Here is a 22,903-nt window from a genome sequence, read left to right as displayed (position 1 = left end):
GGTTGGAGCCGATTTTTAATTAGTTCCTCAATGTAGAGGTCCAGGGCCGGGCCACCTTCCGTCTCCGGTACACCCACCAGGCGTACATTATTGCGCCTTGAGCGGCCTTCCTGGTCGTCCAGCTTGGACTTCAGCGTGGCGTTGTCTTCTTCCAATTGCAGGACTTTCCGTTGAAGCTCCGACGTGTCCTTTACCAGTCCGGTGGTTGTCTTTTCCACTTCTACGAGTCGTTCTGACATTTTCGCGAAGTCCGCCCTTATTAAGGAGACATCTGTTGAAATTGTGCCCATCGATGATTGCATTGCCTTCAGCGTTGTCATTCCATCCTGTAGGGTGACCTTCTCTGTGTCATTTTGTGTACTACTGTTCTGGGGCGGCGTGCGCTGTGGGTCTCCTCGTGTTGTCCGGTGGATCTTTCTGGTAAGCAAACTTGTCTAGTTTAGAGGCCTGCTGGCCTCTGGACCCTCTGCCACTCATTGCGGATGTCGCAGGATATGACTACGCAGTTTATTCGCAGAGTGGATGTGGCTCTTAGTTGGGTGCGGTACTAGGTACTTGTCGTCCCTGTGCCAGCACGCCGTGCGCCTTGTCTGCAGTGGCGGCTGGTGGCGGTGATTGAATTCAGTATTGCCCTTAGCCCAATGCCGCTGAGTTCGCCGCAGTTTCTGAGGTGGCGTAGCGCGCTTGGATCCCAAACCCGGTTCCTACGCCTGGTCCGCTGCGGTATAGTTAATGTCACTGGAGCCCGTGGGCAGTGTGTTTTTGCCTGTGGATGGTTTCCCTTGTTACTTTCCCTGGGCGCCGCAGCGATATCTGGGAGGAGTTCAGGTTAATTTTCGACCTCTAGAAAGTTAACAAGTGGATCAAGAAGATACCCGTCTAGATGAATGCTTTACATCACTTCATTTCCTTCATTCCCAAGTCTGGAGGTTATGATTACAGAAGATCTGAGGGATGCCTACTTTCATGTGCCACTGATCACTAGTAGTTCCTAAGCTTTTATCTTTGCAGGCAACATGTTTAGCTGATACCCCTCCGCATACAGCCAGCACCAAGAGTTTTCCAAATATATTGGCCTCACTGGCTGCCTCAGTACATCTCAAGAGTTGAACAATACATCCCTGTCTAGACGATTGGCTTCTCCATGCCTCGACAATGGAAAAAGGTCTATTGGGTTGGAAGTGCAATGCTGTCTTGAGGGCCACTGCCTGTTGATTAGCCTTCAAAAGCAAGCCCTTGTTACCTTCCCTGGGTGGCGATATCTTTCAGGGTGGTCCGCCGATTGCCCCTCCCGGCCTGTGGTGCTGCCTGCGGCCGATCGCGGGTTGCAGCCGAGTCCCGTCCGCCACCCCCGCCTTGCAGTCACACTCGCCGGGTGCCTCTCTGCTGTTACGGTCTGCCCCGCAGTGCACCCTCCTCCGGCGTCGGCGATTCGGCTCCGCCCTGACGTGTGTGGGCTGCGCCTCTTTGGCTCTGTCAGCGGATTATACAGCGGGGCTGTCGGACGTACCTTTCCGCGCTCGGGCGCCGGCCCCCGCCTCCGGTCACGGGTCCCTCCTGTGCAGTCTCTTACTCGAGTCCCCGGCTCTTGGCGCCAAAACAGGCCCCAGCGTTCAACTCGGCGTCGCTCCTCTTATTCCCTTCGCCCTGGGAAACTGGATAGCTCCTCGTGTATCGGAGCTGAGGGAGTTTCCGATGGTGAGATGTAATTACTGCGATGATGCGGATTAGTGGACGGATTTTGCTGGAGATGGCTCATTAGTCACAGAGCTCTGCTATTCTGCTGCCATCTTGGCTGATAGCTAGCCACGCCCCCTCGTCATCGTTTTTAATGGAGATCTGCAAAGAAGTGCTGCAGGCGACCAGAGGAAAAGTGTCCGGGTGGATCCAAGGGTGGATCGAAAATCTGCAAAATCTGAAAGCAGAAGGGACAGAGTCTGGGTCACTTGCCAGTGACCAGGGTGGCAATAGAAAGATGCCATCAGATGTCGGGTGATTTCAGGTGAAGATGTGAAGTTTGTCTCTTCAGCCACGAGGACCAGGAGGCGTCGATGACGACCAGGAGCTGGATTCCAACAAGCCTTGGCAAATGCAACCCACGCAGGATGACAAGATTGGCCCCGGTGCAGACCAGCAAGGTTGAGGAACTTCTCCTTTGCAGGGAAGTTGGAGCATGCCTGGAACAACCAGGAAAGCAAGTTAGATTCAAAAGTAAGTCTTCGGGGGGCTCACTAGCCAACGGACTAGGAACCGCGAAGATGCATCGTGCTGAAATGCAAAAGCGGGGCCCACGGGTCACTCGTGGAGTGGGGGCCTCTGTGCTTCGCTGCAAATGGTGCAGGGTCTGGGGCTTCAAGCACCCCAATGCACAACTTCGAGTTACCGCGTGAAGTGGGTGCAGCTTGCAAAATGCAGATGTCCAGGAGATCCGGTCCCACGTCTCTCGTGTCCGCCACAGGTCTCAGATGTGCTGTGAGCGAAGGTCGGGGTCAGATGTCTGGAAGTTCGTGTCCAGTGTCGCAGTTTCTTCGGGATCCGGCGGGAGCCTCGAAAATGCTGACCGGAAAAGTTGCTGTTGGTGCCTGTTTGAACAGGGTGGTCACTCCTTGACCACAAGGGAGATATCTTCCGTCTTCCAGTCGAAATGGAATGACGAAGGTCCATGATATATGTTTCAGAGTTTCGTTCAGGGTAATCTAAAGTCCTAGGGACTGGGTTCCTATAGTTATACTAAGTTTAGTGGCAGGACTACCTTTAAGGTCCCTCCTATGGGTGGACCAGGGAAGGCGGTAGTTACACCCCTTTCCCTTTGTCCAGTATCGTGCCAGAGCTGGTGCAGAGTGCCCAGCAACCAGTTTGAACTGGGAAATGCATGGAGTTCATGAATGCTTGTGTGCCCCAGGCAGTGTCTGGAAAGCATTCACTGGCAGCCCTCTCTGCCCCAATACACAAAAGCCTGTCTGGGGAGGAAACCTACTGTCCAGGCTTCCTCTGCCGGAGTTTCGTCTTGCAACAGGAGGGCAGACTCGTGTCTGTGGCAGCAGCATCCATTTTGTGATGCTGAGGCTCTGTTTAACTTTAACCGGGTAAACCAGTAACTACATGTCTTCTCCCTCTAGAAGGGTGGAATGTGTGGTATTCCATTACCTCATGCTTTCTGGAATTTCCCTATGTCACTCAGTAGAGTGTTAGGTCTTTAGAATGTTTTCCTTTGACTCTCATCTGTTGCTGAGCTCGATATGATGAAGACATCTCTTTGCAGCTGTGGTTGTTTAAGCTGTCCTTCTTATCAATAAATCCTGCTTGAACCTACTCATTGTGTAGTCCTCATTACTACAGAATGCTACCCTGCCGCCAGAACTGGCGGGGGGGGGGGGGGAGGGAAGGAATACAATTCCAAAATGTTTGACACCTTACACAACATGTTTTGATAAAGCCAAACCAAAGTTAGCATTAACAGCGAGGATTATAATGCACTTAAGAGTATATGATATGGCTATATCATAGAACAGCTGTAAGGAGCACTCTGCCTCCAGGAATGTTAAGGCCTGCCATAGGAGTGACCTATAGGTGTATATGTGTCTATATGTATATATAGATATAGGTATACTATATCTAAGTAAGGGGTGATTACACCACCTTACCCAGGCTGTGTGAACAGACCTGTGGTGTCAGTTTGGAAGGCAAACCAGGGGTGGCACAATACATGCTGCAGCCCCTGGTAGGCCTAGGGTGCACCTATGCCCTGGGTACCTATGGTACCCTATACAGGGGCTCACAAGGGTGACCCATTAACTAATCTGGTATGTACCTAAAGTACATGGTATCAATTTAGAGAGAGAACAGCTAGGCTGTGGGCCTGATTAGCAGGGTCACAGCCAGACTAACGTTAAAAAACCAGAGAATCACAGCAAAAAATGGGGGTAACCATAGGAAGCAGACCCTACTCTCCTACAGTGCGTCCCGTGCTCACTGCGCCACTGGAGTCAAGCTATCCTGGCTGATGATGGCTGATAGCCAGAAACCAGTCCTAGGATGCTGGATTCCGGTCCAGGGAAGACATGGCTTGGCAGTTCAGGCTGGACTGAAGCACAGGGTCAAGACTGATTTGCCTATGGCCATGCCTGAACTGGGGTGGCGTGGTGAGCAAAATAATGATGGATTAAACCCAGATCTGTGACTGGGGGTGAATGTTTTGTTAATGTGCAACATTCTGTCCATCATCTTGTGTGTTTTGAGTTTCCAAGGTGGCACTCTCTTTAGATGCTTTTTCGTCTCATGTGGAGCTCTGGCCTCCCATACATCTTTCCTCCCATACTACTCCAACCCAGAGTTCTCATGAAGATCAAGAACAACGGGCAAAAGTCATCTTTGTGGCTCCTGACTGGGCACGGAGAGTCTGGTATCCGAGCTTCTGAGCATGGCCATCAATTCTTTGATCATGCTTCCCCTTCGGGGAGATCTTCTGTCGCACAACATGGGAGGGTTCTCCATCCAAACCCATCCATTCTCCGCCTTCTTTAGCAGAGATTGTGCGGTGACAGTTGACAGCTTTCAACCTTCCTCCTGAAGTCTGTACCATCATCATGGTTGCCAGACAGCCTTCCACCAAACAGTATATGCCTGTTGTTGGAAGAAATTTGTGGCATGGTGTCCTTTTTTCACCTCTTTCTGAGGTTCTGCTTTTCCTTCTGTTCGAGGCATATGAGCTGCAGATTACACACTGTGCATAGATCGCCACCTAGTGTTGGCCCCGGATGTTTGCACTTGTTTTAATCCTGAAAAGCTATTTTGAAGTCACGAGATTGGTGACTCCTCCTTTGAACCACATTGCGCATGGGAATTGGCTTCATCCTCAGATTGTTTTTTTCCGCCTTCAGGCTCAGATGTGTTTCCTGCGCTCGGGTTGGAACCGAGTTTTCGTTCGGCGCACAATCCCTCACCCGCTTCCGACGGTATTGTCTTGAACGCGTTCCCCCATCTCCACGCGATCTCGATAACTTCGAAGTCTTCCATTCCGGTTGTCGATGCAGGCATTCGGGCCTACCTAGGCCTTATATTCTGGCTCATGGAAAGGACGCCATTCAAGAAGTGTCCTCGATGTGGGTCGAAGTTTCCCCACACCGATCTCCATGAGGTGTGCAAACTTTGCCTATCACCGGAGCACGATGCCAGAGACTATTCAGCGTGTGCCTCTTACCGCTCCAAAAAGACAATTCGAGATTGACTAGCTCGAAGAACCATGGCTTGCTCGCCCGCTTCGATCCCTATGACATCTTTGAAGAGGGCGTCAATGTGCCAGAGCAGCAGCGGGCCGAAGAAAGCACCAGCTACTCTGATGCCGAAGATTCAGACGTCGAGGACATCACTCCCGCTCAGCGGGTCGTAAGCACCGACCCTTCCTCGACACCCTCTAAAAAGGCTTTGGTCACAACCTCACCATCCGGCCCGGTTGCACACCGAGAGACTGCTTCCCATTCCCTGCCTTCAGGCTCGGCAAAGAAGCCTACTAAGCCTTCAGGCAGTTTGGGATCGAGCCAGCCTTCTCCCGGTGTCAATACCCCACCGACTCCGAAAAAGAAGCCATTTTCCTCAGCCACGCTGACCACTGCTTCGACACCCAAACACTCGGCGCTGAAGACGGGCACCGGCTCATCTACGCCAAAACCGCACTCGAAGCCGAGCAAAAAAACACCTAAAGGCCTCGACTGCCATGCTTCGGAGTCGAAGAAGTCACCTTGTTGGCAGAGCACCTGTCGGGAGCAAACAATGAATGTCGAGATTCACGAAGCTGATTGAAAGAGTAGATGGAATTAAACTATCCTCCACTACTGAAAATCTTTGACTTTTGCGGACACCTACACCTACCTTACTTGTCACAAGACAACAAAAATACTTGTTCTTCACAAGCACACTCTCAAAGCCCCACTCACATGTGAAACTCTCTGTTAACTAAATTACCCTGGAATTGTTTAATGTTACTCTCTTCTCTTTCTTGTAATTCCCAGGGTGATAAGCAAAATCAAGTAAAAGCCATTCACACTCATTCAAACAATTATGGAATGCGTCTTAGGCCATAATGGTACATGTGGTGTTTGGCGTTTTAGATTCCGAATGAATTTTCCCGATTCATGCCCTTGTATAGGTACACTCCACGTTGCCCTTATAGAAATCAAACCCTTATTTAGGCATAGCACATGCTACCCAAATACAGGCATGGCTACTTCCATCCGTTCATCAACGTCACAACGATTTCTTGGAAAACCAGACTCTTAATCAGAAAGGACTTCCCCTAGCCTGAATATTAATTTCTCCAAGACACTCATTGTTACGCATGAAGAACTATTCCTTAGGGGTTCACCCATGACTTTCATATGCCCAACTTTACGTCAAAGCTGGCTTTCCTAAACACCTACAAGGTATAAATATACCTTCACTTGCTACAGCAAAGCACGGTGTGCCTGCTGGTATATGTTTTAGGCAATAATGAAAATGGAAAATTGTAACGGGCAGAGTGATTGTTCCATGTATAAATCATTCAGTGGCTGGCTCTTCAGCAACTGTAAATTGCAATCTTTCCAGTTTTTCAATGCTCAGCACCGTATAGTCTGCTCCCCTTTGTGCCAATTTGTCTGTATCGGTGAGATTAAATTCTGAAAACAGTGACCTAGTATTGATTAACCCTCAAGGCACACAGCCAGAACTTAGGTTTTGTAATGTCCAGCCTAATAGCATGATAGAACGCAATTGCGACTGACCATGTTGCAACATGACCAAGTCCTGTTCCATGATGTCTATGGCAGCAGACACAATGCTGTCCAAAGAATATATCCTGAACGACAGAGATATTAACCCATTGTCAACTACAGAGAGAGTTTTCTCTAAATTAATACAATCAATTTCTTGTATTCTTTCTGCAGTCTCAGCTTGCGTAATCTTCCATGCTTCATTATAAGCAGCACAGATACCGGCATATATAAAACATTTATGACCGTGTTCTCAGTCTTAGCAAGAATTCCCCAAGATCAGCGCCATCTTTAAGTAAAGATCAGTGTTGTTTTACATCCTTGAGTGTAGATCTATGTAACCATTCAAAGCACAGTTTCCCTACACTGTCAGTTGTTACTATTCCTGGATGCTGTCTTTGAACATATCTTGGGTCTGGCCTATTGAATGTGAAACCCTGTGTTTTGTTCAGGAATCTATCTTGAAGTTGTTTGTGTCTGTGGGCCAGATTAACCATTTTTCCAATCTGGATCTGTTCTGTTGTGATGTAACATAATAGTATGTACGTCGACCTCCCCTTCAGAAGTGTTATTCCTATCAGCTGTAGGTGTAGGTATGGACGGATTGTTCAGGTCTTTTATCTTGGCTAACCGAAGACAATCCGTCTGTTGGACAGTGTAATTCAAAAACATAATTTGCTCAGGGATGATACAGGCTCGAGCACATAGCTTCTATCCCCTGCACCTACCAATCTTTTGTGCCCCAGACAGTTTTCCTCTCTATGTTCTTTCCAAAAGTCAAAACCTAGTTTAGACATTTGAGCATAAAAGACTGCAGAATAAATTAGTTTGGTATTTGTTAACCCCTTTGCTGCTTATGACGAGCTGAACTCGTCATGAACAATGGGATTCAAAGCCTCCCAGCACAGGAGGGGAAAAGTCATAGCAGCCAAGGTGTTAATATCCTGTTCATTAATGAAATCTTGAATAAGTGTGGAATCTTCAATAGCTCCGATGGGCCAAAAATGTCATATTCAGTTATGTCCCAAGCTATACCCCCAGGTATAGGAACGGCTGTGATATTCACTGTTGACAAGACTTTTTGTTCACGATGGGACGATTTCTGTGGCTTGATGAGTAAGTTGATGTTCTTACTTGCTGTGTCCATTTTGACATATCTTCCATTTTTCAGCATTCCTAAAGTTATTACCAGAGTCAACCAAAGTAGAAGAACAAGCACACCCAACACAATCCAAAGTTAAATCTAGGGTTAAACCAGATAAGTCTTTTCCAGAAGTTGAAAAAGGTCTGTTGCTTGTTCTCTGAAAGTTCTTTTTGCAAGAGTCTTTTCAGGTTCGCTGGGATCAAAGTTAATGAAATAGCCACAGGCAGTTCTTTCAATGGTGGGGATTGTATCCAAATTTGTCTTAATCACTGGAACGACCTGATCACTTGTTACTTAGTTGTAGACAGGTGTTTCTTGTCAAACTGTTATTTGGGTTTCAAGAGGTACAAGTTCCATGGCTTTGCTGCATAGTCCTTTATTTTATTTATTTATTTATTTTATATTCTTATATAGCGCCTGATTCGACCCCCGAAGGGGTATCTCCGCGCTTTTGCCAGTGGAAGAATATAACTCGTGCTAATCCATGGTCAGAGGGATAGTTAGACTTTGATTATGTGGTTTAGATGTTTATGAATAAATGAGTTTTGAGGGATTTTCGGAAGGTTAGGTGGTTAGTGATTTGTCTCAATATATGAGGCAGTGAGTTCCAGAGGACAGGTCCAGTGTGGGCCAGGGTGCGGCCTCCCTGCCTGGAACCTGTATTAACTGTAGATTGCTGGAACGTAAGGATCGTCCAGGAACATAAGGTGAGAAACTTTTGTCAGATACTTGGGACCGGTACCTGACAGAGATTTGTGAATAGTGCATAGGATTTTTAACTTAATGCGTTGCCGCACTGGGAGCCAGTGGTGTTTAGTCAGCAGAGGGCGGGAGGGAGTCCTAGGTGGAACGTTAAGGGCAAGCCTCGCCGCAGTATTTTGGACGATTTGCAATTTGTTAAGCTGTTCTTCATTAGCTGATAAGAGAAGACCATTGCAATAGTCCAATCTGCTGATGACTAACGCCTGGACCAGTGTCTTCCTATGACTGTCAGGTAAGTATGGAAAAACCCTTCTCAGCAGTCCAATGGCACGAAAACAGGTGCCAACCACTTGGTTTACATGTTCTTTCAATGTTAGTGCTTGATCTAATAGCACCCCCAAGTTTTTAACGGTCTGTTTAGGACTGGGAACAGGTCCCAGTTCCAAGGGCCACCACTCGGGGGACCATAGTGTCGCTGCCTCCCCGAACAACATTACTTCCGTTTTTCCTACGTTACACTGTAGGCAGTTCTTAGCCATCCACTCTGATACTGCCCTCATTCCATCTGCAAACGATTTTTTTAGTGCAGGCGTGAAGGTTTTAAAAGGGAACAGAAGTTGGGTGTCGTCGGCATACGACACCAGGGTGAACCCAAAGGATCTCACTAAGTCAGCCAAGGGGGCAATAACACATTGAATAATGTGGGGCTTAGGCATGAGCCCTGTGGCACTCCCTTGGTGAGCTCCCTAGAGATGGATTTGTGGGAGCCCAACCTGACTTCTTGAGAGCGGCCTGAGAGAAAACTCTCCATCCAGGACAGAGCCACACCCCCTAGTCCCACATCCCTCAGACGACCGAGAAGCACCTCCTGTGACACCGTATCGAAAGCAGCGGATAAATCCAACAGCACCAGAATCATAGACCCCCCTCCGTCCAGCGTCATCCTGATGTTATTGGTCACTGCAAGGAGGGCTGATTCGGTGCTGTGGTTGGGCCTGAACCCTGATTGTGAGTAGTCAAGGCCCTCCGTTGCTTCGATATGTTTGGATAAATGGGTGTTCACGTGCTTCTCGGTCATCTTACTGATGTACGGCAGGAGGGAAATGGGCCGGAGGTTCGAAAGATCTGTCCATGGGGATGCCGCTTTTTTCCTTATTGGGTTCACCACCGCTTTCTTCCATTCCATTGGGACCTGTCCTTCTGCCAGTGAGATGTTCATCACAGACTGAATGGAAGGTCCTAAGAGGGTGATCAGAGGGGCGACCATTTTGGCAGGAAGGAAGTCATTGGGGGACCCAGATTTTATGTGGCTGATAAGAGGGGGACGATCTATGTCGCAGATTGGCGGGAAGGATAATAATTGATCCTTCATTTCGCACTGAAGATTCCTCAAAGGTGATGAGTCTCTCGGTTTGAACCTCTTGGATAGTAGCCAGATTAGGGTGTCTGCTACCTGGTCGGAGTCCACTTGGCCTACTGCTTAGTATTGACCACGTCGATTGACACAAACCTGTTCTCTTTTTTACCAGCAAGGGGCGGCAGTAATACTGTTCTTGATCCGTGGATTGCTAGGACAGGTACTGGCCGTCTGTAAGAAGGCCCAAATTCCTTCTTGTCCACGATCTTCTCTGTGACTAGATCGCCAAGCTTAGAATCCATACAGGGCTTGCTGGGACGGTCGGGTTTTTTTTCAGTGGTGGTTGGCTTAAGGAATACGTTAATTTGTTTCGTTCTTATTTCATTTAAGTCCTGTAAAACAGCCAAACGGTCTTTGATATCAAAAGGTTTTTGGTATACGACTGAAGTCTGACAATCGAGGTCCCAAAAAGTTCATATGGAGATATTCCCCCTAGAGAACTTCTTGGCAGATTGATAAGACTACGCTGGACACGTCACCCGGGCCTAATACCCTAGCTGTTATAGATTGCTTTATGTCCCGTTTTTTTCTCTCCGCTACGGAATTTCCCTCAGGATGGAATGGACTAGAGTTCCGCATTGCAACGCCCAATTTGGCCATGGCCTACTTGTAAGCTCGAGAGCTAATCACAGGACCCTGGTCAGAATGTATTTTGCCGACTGCAAATGTGCCAATAACGACTCGCAAATCTTTTATGACAGTTCGAGCATCAGCCGAGCGCTGAGGCCACATCTAATGAACCTTGTCTTAATATTTGTGGGATGGCATTTGTACACAGGGAGTCTGCGTGTAGAAAGTCTAATGTTGTCTAACAATGGTGTCTGTACTGGGCTGGCTATGCTATAGTCAGGAATCTGTGGTGTTCTGTGCTGCGATCTCGATTGCAGTCATTGCAGTTAATTACAAATGTGAATGTGCGCATTCATTCCTGGCCACCAGTACATCTCTTTTGATTCTAGTATAGTCTTGGAGATCCCCTGATGTATCAGACTCTCTCCCAAATGTGCTTTGTGTATCAAAGCTACTCTGAGTGTGCATCAATTACATATGAGTGTTTGAGTGGAAACATTAGTTAACGCTTCACCGCTGCCTTTGCTTGTCGCATTGACCGCTAGCATTAGTTCACCTTCTATTTTCGTTTTTGAACAAGTGATTGCAGCTATGGAAGCCGTTTGCACAGCAGCCTTTGCGGCTTCATCAGCCAATTAATTCCCTTCAACATGAACGCCATCACGTTGATAACTCAGCGTGTGTATCATGTGAGTGTTTTGTAGTCCTTGTCGTAACTGATCTACTTGTTCCCAAAGCAGTTTATGCTTGATTGTGCCACCTTTTGCATCTTTGGAACAGTTTTGAAGCCAGTTTTGCAGGTATTCATTGTAAGATTGAACACAATAATACGAATCGCACATTATTAGTGTGGGGAATTTGTGATCTGTATTTTGAAGTGCCATCTTGAATGCTTGTAGTTCAGCTCGCTGAGCTGTACAATCTCCTAGAGATTTAGTTTTAGTGACCATTGGATGGAATTTGCCATTGTGCCAGCGACCTTTAACGATCGCGAACGCCGCACTATAGGCTTGTTTACCCCCGTAGCGGGTTGAGCGGATCCGTCAGTATAAATTATACATACATACTGGTCAAGAGGCAGAATTTCAGTAGGCCGAGGACATTCTTGTTCGTATTGTACAAATGCTTGCGTTTTCAAATATGGGTCAAAAAAGTATTCAACGTCTGTTGCAGCATGAGAATTAACCCATTGTATCCATCTCGGATGTAAAGTTTTAGCATTTGGAATGCTCGCTTTTGTCACTGCCTCTAAGGCAGGTACAGGTGTAACGACCATAATGCGCTTACCCTGTGCGAGGGCTCTCTTTTGCTACTGCAGTTTGAACCGCTGTCAGAATTTTTTCTGTTGAAGTGAATTTCATTTCTGCTTGTGTGTACAAGTGTGATTTGTAAGCTATTGGTACTTTTTCACCTTCGTTAAAAGTTAAGTACATGAATCCGCATTGTCCTGGAATGATTCGGATCACTAAGTTGCATACGTTTACGCATGTTTCCAAATGTTTAGTTGCTAACATGTCTTTTTGGAGTGAACACAAAATTTCTGTGTGTTTTTGTGTCCAATTAACTGTTTTGAAATCAGGTTTAATTATTTCGTAGAGAGGTTTTACCCTTTCTGTGTAATTTAGAATGTATGTTCTTCCGAAATGTAAGAATCCTAGAATCGACTAAGTTTTTCCGTGTTTTTGGAGGTTGGAGCAGAGCACATTTCTCTAGAACATTGACTGTCAGGCATTTGCCTTCAATTGATAATTCGTATCCTAAGAACAGGACGTTTAAATAGGCAATTCTAGATTTTTTTTAATTGAATTTGTACCCTTCAGAGGCGAATCCCAATATAATTGTGCTCACCCTATTCAAGTGCCTATCCAAGTCATCGTCTGTCGATAGATGTCATCCACATATGATAATGCTTCATCATCATAAGTTTGTAGTAACTCTGTTACCCTTGAGAATAACTCAGGACTATTCTTGAATCCCTGTGGGAGACGACAGAAGTGACGCAGTGTCCCCATAATTGAGAAAGCGGTCAAATAACTACTTTCTGGTGCAATGTTTTGACAGAAGAAACCGCTAGAAATTTCTAATGTGGTTTTATATTTTTTATGCACAATGTTATTCATTAATGCTGTACTGTGTGAATTTTGTACTGCAAATGTTTTGCAATAAGAATGTAAATGTCTGTAATCCAAGACTAGACAGTATTTATTGTCCGGTTTGGAGACAGGAAACAAAGGATTGTTCATTAACGAGGTGCATATTTCAATCACCCTCTGGTATTCAAGTTGATCTGAGGTCTCCCGGACCTGTTTTTTAGCTTCTTGCTAACTGGGTACTGCCTTTGTGCAGTTTGTTGATTATTTAACTGTATCATACGGTGAGGAGAGTCCTCATCCCATCCTACATGATTTTTGTATAATGCTGGAGCTGGGCTACTGCCCATTTCCTGGCATAGGTATATTTTAAATGAATTAGAATGTGGTTGGAGAAGGCTGGCATAATGATGTCTTTGCCGTGTGAGCACTCCCCTGACAAATTCCGGGGGTCAGTCTTGTTCAGCTAGAAGAATGTCATAACCCTTAGAAAGTCACTCCCAAAAGAGTGCTCTTATCTTTCTTGGTATGTCTCCCTCCATCCGGAGTGTTACTTCATATAAACTATGTGGAGAACTAACCCTGGTATCTGAAGTTTCAACTTGAATGAATTAATTCAAGTCCACTGTTTCCAGATGATCCTTCAAGTTCTTGCAAGCTATGGTGACTTCAGCTGCGCTGTCCAACATTGTCTGAGCCCATTCTCCATTCTTGAGTTGTGTCCTTAAGATACTCGGCATGTCTGATTTTTAGACATGCTACCTTCTTGTAAATTGAGTTTTCTTGTTTTTCTGAACGTGCTGATCGTCTTTGGACTTCACAAGTTCTTCCTTGTTTTTTTGACCGTCCTCTTCTTTCATATTTCTGTGACGTAGTCTGAAAGGTACGAGAAAAACGTTTATCAGTATCTTGATATTTATCAGGTAGGATAAGGTTCGAGGCATGTTGGCTGCTGAATTCATATCTGTGCATAGATCGCCGCCTAGTGTTGGGTCCGGATGATCGCACATTGTTGTCCTGGAAGAGTCTTCGAAGTATCATGAGATAGGTGGCTCCTCCTCTGGACTACAGTGCGCAAGGGCATCGACTCCATCCCCAGATTGTTTTTTTCCGCCATTGGGTTCGGATGCATATTGGTTCACTCAAGTTCAGAATCGATATAAAACTTTCTTTTGGCCAAAAGGCCTTTAGTTTATCGTCGGTATTGTCTTGCGATCGGTGCCCAGTTCTGTTCCAGCTCAGTTCCCGAGCCGGACATCCAGAGGAGCCGTGTGGCTTTTCGGCACTGAAGGCCCGGTCGACGCCAGAGGCCTTATCGACGAACCATCATGCAACAGAGCCCGTTCAAAAGATGTCCTGTGTGCAACTCGAAATATCCTCACATCGACGTCCACCCGGTGTGCAACAAGTGCCTGTCGCCGGATCACGATGAAGCCAGCTGTATGGCTTGTTCCCGTTTCCGATCCAAGAAGACGATTAAACTTCGACGCGCAGCGCGCAAGGAAGCCCAGCAGACGGCACCTGACCCAGTGAACATCTTCGATGCCCAGGATGAAGAAGGAGCAGAGCGGGAGGTTCGACAGGACCTGTCTGATCCCGCATCATTTATTTGGCCCAGAGGTGGACACCACCTTGGAGAAAATCAAGAAGGACACTGAGAATGCAAACTCTATGGGGGCTCAGGGGTGGTTCTTTTCGTCGCTCAAGCAATAGAGGTGTTTCCAGAGGCCAGCTGTCCCAGCAATCACAGTACAATAAAGGTGGCGCGCAAACCACATACACCAAACAGAGTAGAGGAGGCTATCGTGGAAACAGCGCCAAGGGCAGAGGTCGTGGAAACAACAGCTCCAGATCCTCCGCCACTAACAAACAGTGACGCCTTGTCACTGCCCCCCGACCATACAACACCGGTCGGGGGAAGACTCCAACAGTTCCTGCCGGTCTGGAAGTCCATCACCACAGACAGGTGGGTCAAAAAGCTTATGCAGTACGGTTATTGTCTGGAGCTAACATCCACTCCACCCAACATACCCCCAAGACACCGTCCTATGTCCACAGAGCATTTGCGCTTATTGCAGCCAGGAGGTACTCGTTATGCTGCAAAAAGGAGCAATCGAGCTTGTGCCCGTGGAAGAAAGAGGCACGTGAGTGTACTCACTGTACTTCTTGATCCCAAAAAAGGACGGGTCCCTCAGACCCATTCTGGACCTCAGACACCTCAATTAGTACATTCTATCAGAACACTTTCACATGCTAACGTTGCAGCTGGTTCTACAGTTTCTCAGTCAGGGAGATTTCCTTGCAACATTAGATCTGAAGGATGCATTTTTTCATATTCCGCTACACCTGTCACACAGAAAATACCTCAGATTCACCATTCAAAATCAGCATTACCAATTCAAGGTCCTCCCTTTCGGAGTAACTACGGCACCCAGGGTGTTTACAAAGTGCCTGGCGACAGTGGCCGCACACCTACGGAGACAAAACATTCACGTCTACCCTTATCTGGACGACTGGCTTATCCAGGCAAAATCGTCCCAGCAGTGTACCGCCCACATGTCCCACACTATTCACCTCACTAAATTACCCAAAATCCCACCTTCAACCCGCCCACATACGGCAGTATCTGGGCGTGACAATAGATACTCTGGCAGCCAAAGCACAGCCAAATTCGGTGAGGATCAGCAGCATTCAATCGCTGATACAGAAATTCAGACCTCAACACTCGCTTCAGACACGAGTGTTCATGCAGTTGATAGGCATGATGGCCTCCTGCAGCTTCGTAGTCCCGCACGCGAGACTACATATGCGTCCGCTTCAGGAGTGCCTAGCACGTCAGTGGAATCAGACTCATGGACAGTTGAAGGACCTAGTGTTGGTAACCGGTCGTGCATACAACTCTCTGCATTAGTGGAATCCACAAAACCTTTGCAAGGGACGACCGTTCCAGGAGCCTGTGCCACAGATCATTCTGACGACAGACGCATATCACCAGGGATGGGGAGCTCATGTACTCCACTACACTGTGCAGGGACTATGGACAACGCAGCAAAAGAAGATGCACATCAACCGTCTGGAGCTGATGGCTATCTTCATGGCGATGAAAGCATTCAAGGTACATCTGTGCAACAAGGTCGTGTTGTTCCGGACGGACAACATGACAGCCATGTACTACATTCAGAAACAGGGAGGAACACACTCTCCACAGTTGTCTCATCTGGCTCAGAGCATGTGGAAGTGGGCAATTCAAAGGAACACCTTCCTCATGGCGGAACACCTCCCAGGCAAGGACAATCAGATGGCGGACCTGCTCAGCAGGTACAGCCACCAAATGCATGAGTGGGAGATACATCCATCAGTACTCCACCCGTACTTCCAGCGGTGGGGTCATCCAGAGATCGACCTGTTCGCCACAGAGGAAAACGCCAAATGCCGAAACTTTGCCGCCAGGTTCCCACACCCACAGTCGCAGGGCAATGCGATATGGATGAACTGGTCAGGCATATTTGCGTACGCTTTTCCCCCACCACCTCTAATACCGCTGGTGGCATGCAAGCTGAAGCAACACTCAATGACACTCATTCTGGTTGCTCGGACGTGGGCACGCCAACCATGGTACACCACGTTTCTAGAACTATCCGTGGTACCGCATCAAAGGCTGCACCTCACACCCAGGCTTTTGACGCAGTGCCATGGCGACATTCAGCATCCAGATCCGCAACAGCTCAACCTGGCGATCTGGCTTAGAATTTGGCTACCTCAACTTGCCTCCAGACTGTATGGATATCATAAGGGAGGCAAGAAAGCCCACCACCAGAGCATGCTATGCGGCAAAATGGAAGCGGTTTGTCATTTACTGTGCAGACCACCACATTAACCCGCTTGACGCTTCTACTCACAACATCATTTGTTATCTGTTACATCCATACAAATGCAATCTGGCCTATGCTTCCATTTGCATACATTTGTCCGCAATAGCAGCTTATCTACAAAACAGGCAGCATCTCTCACTTTTCAGAGTGCCAGCCATTAATGCTTTTTTGGAAGGACTCAAACGAGTCATTCCTCCACGGACCCCGCCAGCTCCTGAATGGAACCTAAATGTGGTCCTCACCAGACTGATGGGTCCACCTTTTGAGCCTCTACATTCCTGCGAGATTCAGTTCTTGACGTGGAAAGTGGTTTTCCTGATAGCGATTACTTCACTGCGACGCGTTAGTGAACTCCAGGCACTAACTATCCAAGAGCCATTCATACAAATTCACTCCAACAGGGTGGTGCTTCGCACTAACCCAACATTTCTGCCTGATGTAGTTTCGCAGTTCCATATCAATCAGACTATTGAACTGCCTGTGTTCTTCCAAAATCCTGAGTCAGTGGCGGAGAGGATGCTTCACACACTAGACGTCAAAAGGGCCTTAATGTACTACATTGATAGGACCAGAGATTTTCGCAAAACAAAACAACTGTTTGTTGCCTTTTCGCCACAGCACAAAGGCAACCCCATTTTCAAGGCCGGTATAGCCAGGTGGATTGTTAAGTTTATTCAAATTTGCTATGAAAAAGCCAAGCACACTTTACCGGTCCCCCCACGGGCCCACTCCACTCGAAAGTTGGGGTCTCCATGGCTTTCCTTGGAAATATTTCTTTGGAAGACATATGTAGAGCAGCCAATTAATCAAAAGGAGACTAGCTAGGAATGGGGTTGGCATGATATTTATATTATAAGGATCATGGTGACTCAGTATTATTTTGTCAATTGGTGGTGGCACCTGCTGGGTGTCTTTTAAAAGCCCTCACCCACCAACCTAGTTGGTGGCATGCTTCATCATCGGGCCCACCCAGTGACACCTAGCGTGTCCCGGGTGTGCTACGACGCCTGATTACAGCGGAGCAGGTATGTCACTGTGTGTGCGGTGAAGGGTGATAAGTATGTGAGTTTAAAACGGCTTGGCGGGGGTCCCAGTACCCAGAGGGTAAAGACTCTTTATTATTATAAGAGCAGCCACATGGTCTACCACACACACGTTTTCTAAACACTACTGTGTAGATGTGCACTCCAAACAGCAGGCAGCTGTAGGGCAGGCTGTTCTAAAAACACTTTTTCAAACTGCTACAGCTGGCACAGGCGGCCGCCGCTAATGGAGGGACTGCTATGTATTCTATGCACAGATATGAATTCAGCAGCCCACATGCCTGGAACCGAATATGCTACTTACCAGTATGCATCTGTTCTTGGCATGTAGGGCTGCTGACATTCATATCGCCCGCCCTCCTCCCCGGCGCCTGTAGCGGCTGCAGCACTCCTAATTACTCTTAGCATGGTCATCACTTACTGTATTACATTCCATCTTTGCCACAATGGCTAAAAACAATCTGGGGATGGAGTCGATGCCCATGCGCACTGTAGTCCAGGGGAGGAGCCACCTATCTCGTGATACTTTGAAGACTCTTCCAGGACAACAATGTGCGATCATCCGGACCCAACACTAGGCAGCGATCTATGCACAGATATGAATGTCAGCAGCCCTACATGCCAAGAACAGATGCATACTGGTAAGTAGCATATTCGGTTCGAGGCATGTGGGCTGCTGAATTCATATCTGTGCATAGAATACATAGCAGTCCCTCCATTACCGGCGGCGGCCTGTGCCAGCTGCAGCAGTTTGAAAAAGTGTTTTTAGAACAGCCTGCCCTATAGCTGCCTGCTGTTTCACTCGGAAAGCTTCTCCCTTCCCTTCAGTGTGTGTCCCTCCCAGCTCACAGGAAAGCAGCAATACAAAAATCAGTCTGGAGGGATTCCTCTACTCCTCATGTTTTCACTAGGCAAGCCAGGGCTTCTCAAAATGGAACCCAGGGTCCTCTATGCCGTGTTCCATTGCAGGCACACTTAGTGTACACTTGCAGCACACTTTCGGTCCAGCACTGTTACCTCCATGCATTGTAGCATTACATGTACACATATATTGAGCAAACGGTCAGTCTGCGCACACTGCCCAGCGCTGAAGCTTGTCAATATTTAGCCAGGATGTGCTATTTACAAACAAACACACTGTCAGCTCAAAAACTCACTGTGTGCTCGCTGCGCAACACTACTTCCTTCATGTATTGTACTACATGCAAGCAGGCTTAGACCAAGTGCATGCTTTCATTGCACACATACTGCTCAGCACTACATTTCTCATGCAGTGCATTCCTCTCAGGCGTACATACACATGTGCATGCGTGTACTATCCACGCATGCACTACACAGTACTGCTCTGTCCCTGTACTATACCCTCCCCAGGCACACATGCCTCCAGTGCACAGTAACTTCTCTTGTGCTATGCAGTACTACACATCTACCTGATGTAGTCCAAAAGAGAGTGAAGCACACAGCAGCAGAACTTTTAAAAGGTGAATGAGCCTGTAGGCTTCATTCCAGTGACTCAGAATGAAAAAAAGTCCTGTTCATTTCTACTCCTTTCTACACTGTATTCTGCCACTCACACGCTTGTGCTGCTTAACTGCTGGTGAAGAAGGTAGCCTTCCATTCATATGAGGGTGTTGCTTTTGGCGCCCCTATAGGTCCAACAAGACTGGAATCTGTGATACATGCCTGTGTCATGGCTCACATGCATGATCCATGTTTACCTGTGACAAAAAAAAGTGTTAGTGATCCAGACAACAGAATAGCTGGGCACTCGAAGCAGGGATACACGTCATTACCATGCAGAAGACTTTTCTATCGCAACAATGAGCATTCTGCATACCTTCTTCCCAAATTCTCCAACTGAAAACTGCAGTTTACTAGACTGTCACTCTCCGGACATCTAACTTTCTCTCAAACTTGACCGAACTAAGACCATAAGAAGTTCAACCAATTTCTTAGTCTCCTTTGGTCTCCCTAGTTGAGGTTGTCTTCCTTTAAAACAAGGAATTGCAATTTGAGTCTCTGCCTACATCATGTTCTGTGTTGCTAGTCACTCCCTCAGTGGGGCTGCCATGGTCCATTGCATCAGAAATGTATCTTCCACAGCAGCCTTATGTAGCAGTATCTTATGCGAACGTTTGCTTAACTGTTACGTGAAAGAATCACCTTGGCTTCAATAGTAGATGAAGTAGTTACCAGACAGCCTTTTCTACGCACCATGTTTTAGGTGAGATTACTTCATCACCTACCTCCTATGTTATACGTTTTACTTACTATTCTGGTTCACACATGTGAACCTTTGAAAGGTTCAATGATGGCAGAGAAATAAAGTTACATGCCTGTAACAGCAGTTATCCATTGTTGATATATTTCATAATTCGCTTGCAGCACTTGCCTCTTCCCTCTTCTTGAGGCCTTCTTTCTAATATACATCCTACATTCTACACCTTATCTTAAATTCATACATCTTACACAATATAATTACGGACCGGTGGTGACCTAAAGGCGTCAAGAGCACAGAGTAATATTCACCTCATTGACTGAAATTTGGACAGTTTGTAGTGAGATGAATGTCCCACTAATATAAACTATCGTTTGCATAAGAGTATTCTATTACGTTGAACTGCAGTTTAAGTTCCCGGGGACTCTTAGCCTAGAGACAGGGAATTATTCAACTATGCACATCTATGAAATATACCAATGCGGGAGAACTGTACTTTCGGGTCAGTATCTTATAACTTCTCAGCCCCTCACCCGTAAACGTTTCTCAGTTGCATGTACTGACGAAAATGAACAATGTTGGGAAGGTTTGGGTACGCTGCTCTTCTGGGAAGCGTGCGTGTATCGGCAAGACAGCCAAAATAATTTGTTTAACTCATAATAACGAGTAGTCCTAATATGAGGAATGCAGTTGTCTTTCTCTTTCATGTCACTTAGCAGCGATGTTTTTCACCCCCTGCAGCATGAAACAGTGGTTGATGAACCTGTGCCTGCGGTGCATCGACGAGCGAGCGATTTTTTGGGTCTGTGTACTTCCAGTGCTACACTTCTTTGCCACTTCTTTTGACTCTGACCAGTCATTGTCAACGACTGCTCATCTCCAACAGGAAGACGTCTGGGCAGGATTGGAAGGGATTCCCTTTCATAGCTTCGGAAACTATCTCATGAACAGAAGGTAAGTTAAAAAAATGTATACACATCCACATTTCTGTATGTACACATGCAGAAAAAGAATCACAAGAAAACAGCCAACCGAGCAAAAATACAGATCCCAAATGATACAGTGAGTCACAAAAATGTGAAATATCCAAGAAAGAAGTGACTCAATAGGTGGGCTCACCCAAAAACTACAGTACAAAACTGTTTGGTGGAGGTGAGTCCAACTGTTTTAATCACAATCCCTGAACGGATTTACATCAGAGTTGGCATGAAATTGGAACTTTACTCAAAGTTTGTATTTGTTGCTTTGGTGAAAATTAATTGAGCAGTTTTTGAGAATCAAGCATGTGAAAAAGGTGCCATGTGAGCTTGAAGGGTTAACACTTTTGTATGTCTTTGCCATTTAAAGTTGTGATTCAGTGATATAGAAATCTTTCAGACTAAGATGATTGGCTGGTGAAAGTGTTATAAACCTTTTGTTCAAAGCATGTGTACAGTAGATACTCATGCTTTGCATACTCCTGCCATCTAGTGTTCTGGATGTTGGAAAGTTGTTTTTCTTCGATTAAGTCTTTTCCTGTCACAAGGTAAGTGGATTCCTCCTTTCGGTGATTGTGCACATGGGCATCGGCTCCATTGTTAGATTGTTTTTTTTCTGCCTTCAGGTCTGGATGTGGTTTGCTTCTGGGCCACATTGCCTTCTGGCCATGGTCGGCATAAGACACTGCTTCCAACGCCCCGCCCTCGGGCTCGGCACTAAAACAGGCAGTCAAGTCTTCTGGTTTAGGACCTAGCAGAGAAAAACTTCATTCGACACCGAAAACTTCAGCTCCAAAGGAGAAAAAGGAAAAATCCAGCTCGCCACCTAAACATTCGGCACCAAAAGCGAAAGATGCACATATAAGCCTCCGGAACTTATCCTAGAAGTTGTGCAAGAAAGCTGGATCCTAAACAGAAAAAGGTCTACATTAATACAGGCACTGGACACATATTAGCTGTAAGAAAGTGTCTCTGTATATACTGTTTCAAAGTGAGGTACAGTGTGTACAGAGTCCTCAGCCCCCAGAGGTTTGGCAGAGGTTAAAGTTAGATATAACCTTACTCTCTGAAGTGGTAGCTTGGTCGAGCAGTAAGGCAGTATCAGAGGACATTGTAAAGCATTTGTTGTACACACTCAGTCAGCAAATGGTCTCACACACTCAAGAACTGAACTCTAGGCCAATTGTTTTGTATATAAAAATGTATTGTTGTTTTAGTTTTGAACCACAAGTAGGTATAAACCTACTTTCTCAGAATGAGGTGCTGCAGTTGAATACTTTCAATTACCAATAGACTTGTCAATGCAATAGATACAGTTGTTGCAATAGGCAATACAAACTTCAATACAATAATAACATTGAGCTCAATGGGAATTTTAAGTGAATGCCATATCAATTACTTTGCATAGATTTTTCTTACTCAGGGCTGGATCCTGGATTCAGCCCTGGTGCATCTCCTATAAACAGTTGAAAGAAATCGTTTTTGTTACACATGCGATTTTTAAGGAATATTTGTATGTTTCAAAAATTGACAGAAGAATTTCAGGTAAAAACCAGGCAATTTTATCCTATGGAGGACAATCAGGTTATCGGAAAATGACAGTTGTAATGACTTTTTAGGGTCAGTGCTGGGCACACAGATCCAGCACTGGGATCTCTCCTGGTAACAGGTGAGTATTTCGTTTTCGTTGATCGGATGCTTTTTAAGGAATATTTAAAAGTTTCAAAATTCGACACTTAGAAGAATTTCCAAGTGAAACCAATCAATGTTATCCTATGCAGATAAATCAAGTTGTCGGCTTTCAGGTAAGAACTCGACTGGCAGAGTTAAGGCTCTGCGGTAAGACTCAGGGGTCTCCCAGGGTCAGGTAGGTACAGTTGGTTAAGGTTCTGGGGTAAGACTCAGGGGTCTCCCAGGGTCAGGTAGGTACAGTTGTTACACCCTCAGCGGCACAGGGGCAGCTCGGTGCAGAGAGTAGGTACAGTGTTTGCCTATGGCGGGCAGGGAGCCTTTGGTTGGTGGCTGCTAGCAGGCAGATCACACGGCTGTGGGAGCGGAGCTCCTGGTCACTTACACAGGGGAAGTAGGATAGATCAGTTGCTGCACTTCCAGTGGCACTTGGGT

At 46.6% G+C, this 22,903-nt stretch overlaps 1 protein-coding gene across 1 annotated transcript in view; it reads left to right on the top strand.

Moving 5' to 3' along the window:
- RNF213 (ring finger protein 213) overlaps window positions 1-22,903 on the top strand; it is a 2,876,335-nt gene that overhangs the window by 459,543 nt on the left and 2,393,889 nt on the right. The window contains exon 9 of the mRNA XM_086931045.1: window positions 20,544-20,756. Coding sequence (XP_086787171.1) covers window positions 20,544-20,756 — 213 coding nt within the window. The remainder of the gene's footprint in view (window positions 1-20,543; window positions 20,757-22,903) is intronic.

Source organism: Lissotriton vulgaris, chromosome 7, assembly GCF_964263255.1.
Source record: "Lissotriton vulgaris chromosome 7, aLisVul1.2, whole genome shotgun sequence".
NCBI classification, from domain to species: domain Eukaryota; kingdom Metazoa; phylum Chordata; class Amphibia; order Caudata; family Salamandridae; genus Lissotriton; species Lissotriton vulgaris.
This window is presented reverse-complemented; position numbering and strand designations above follow the sequence as displayed.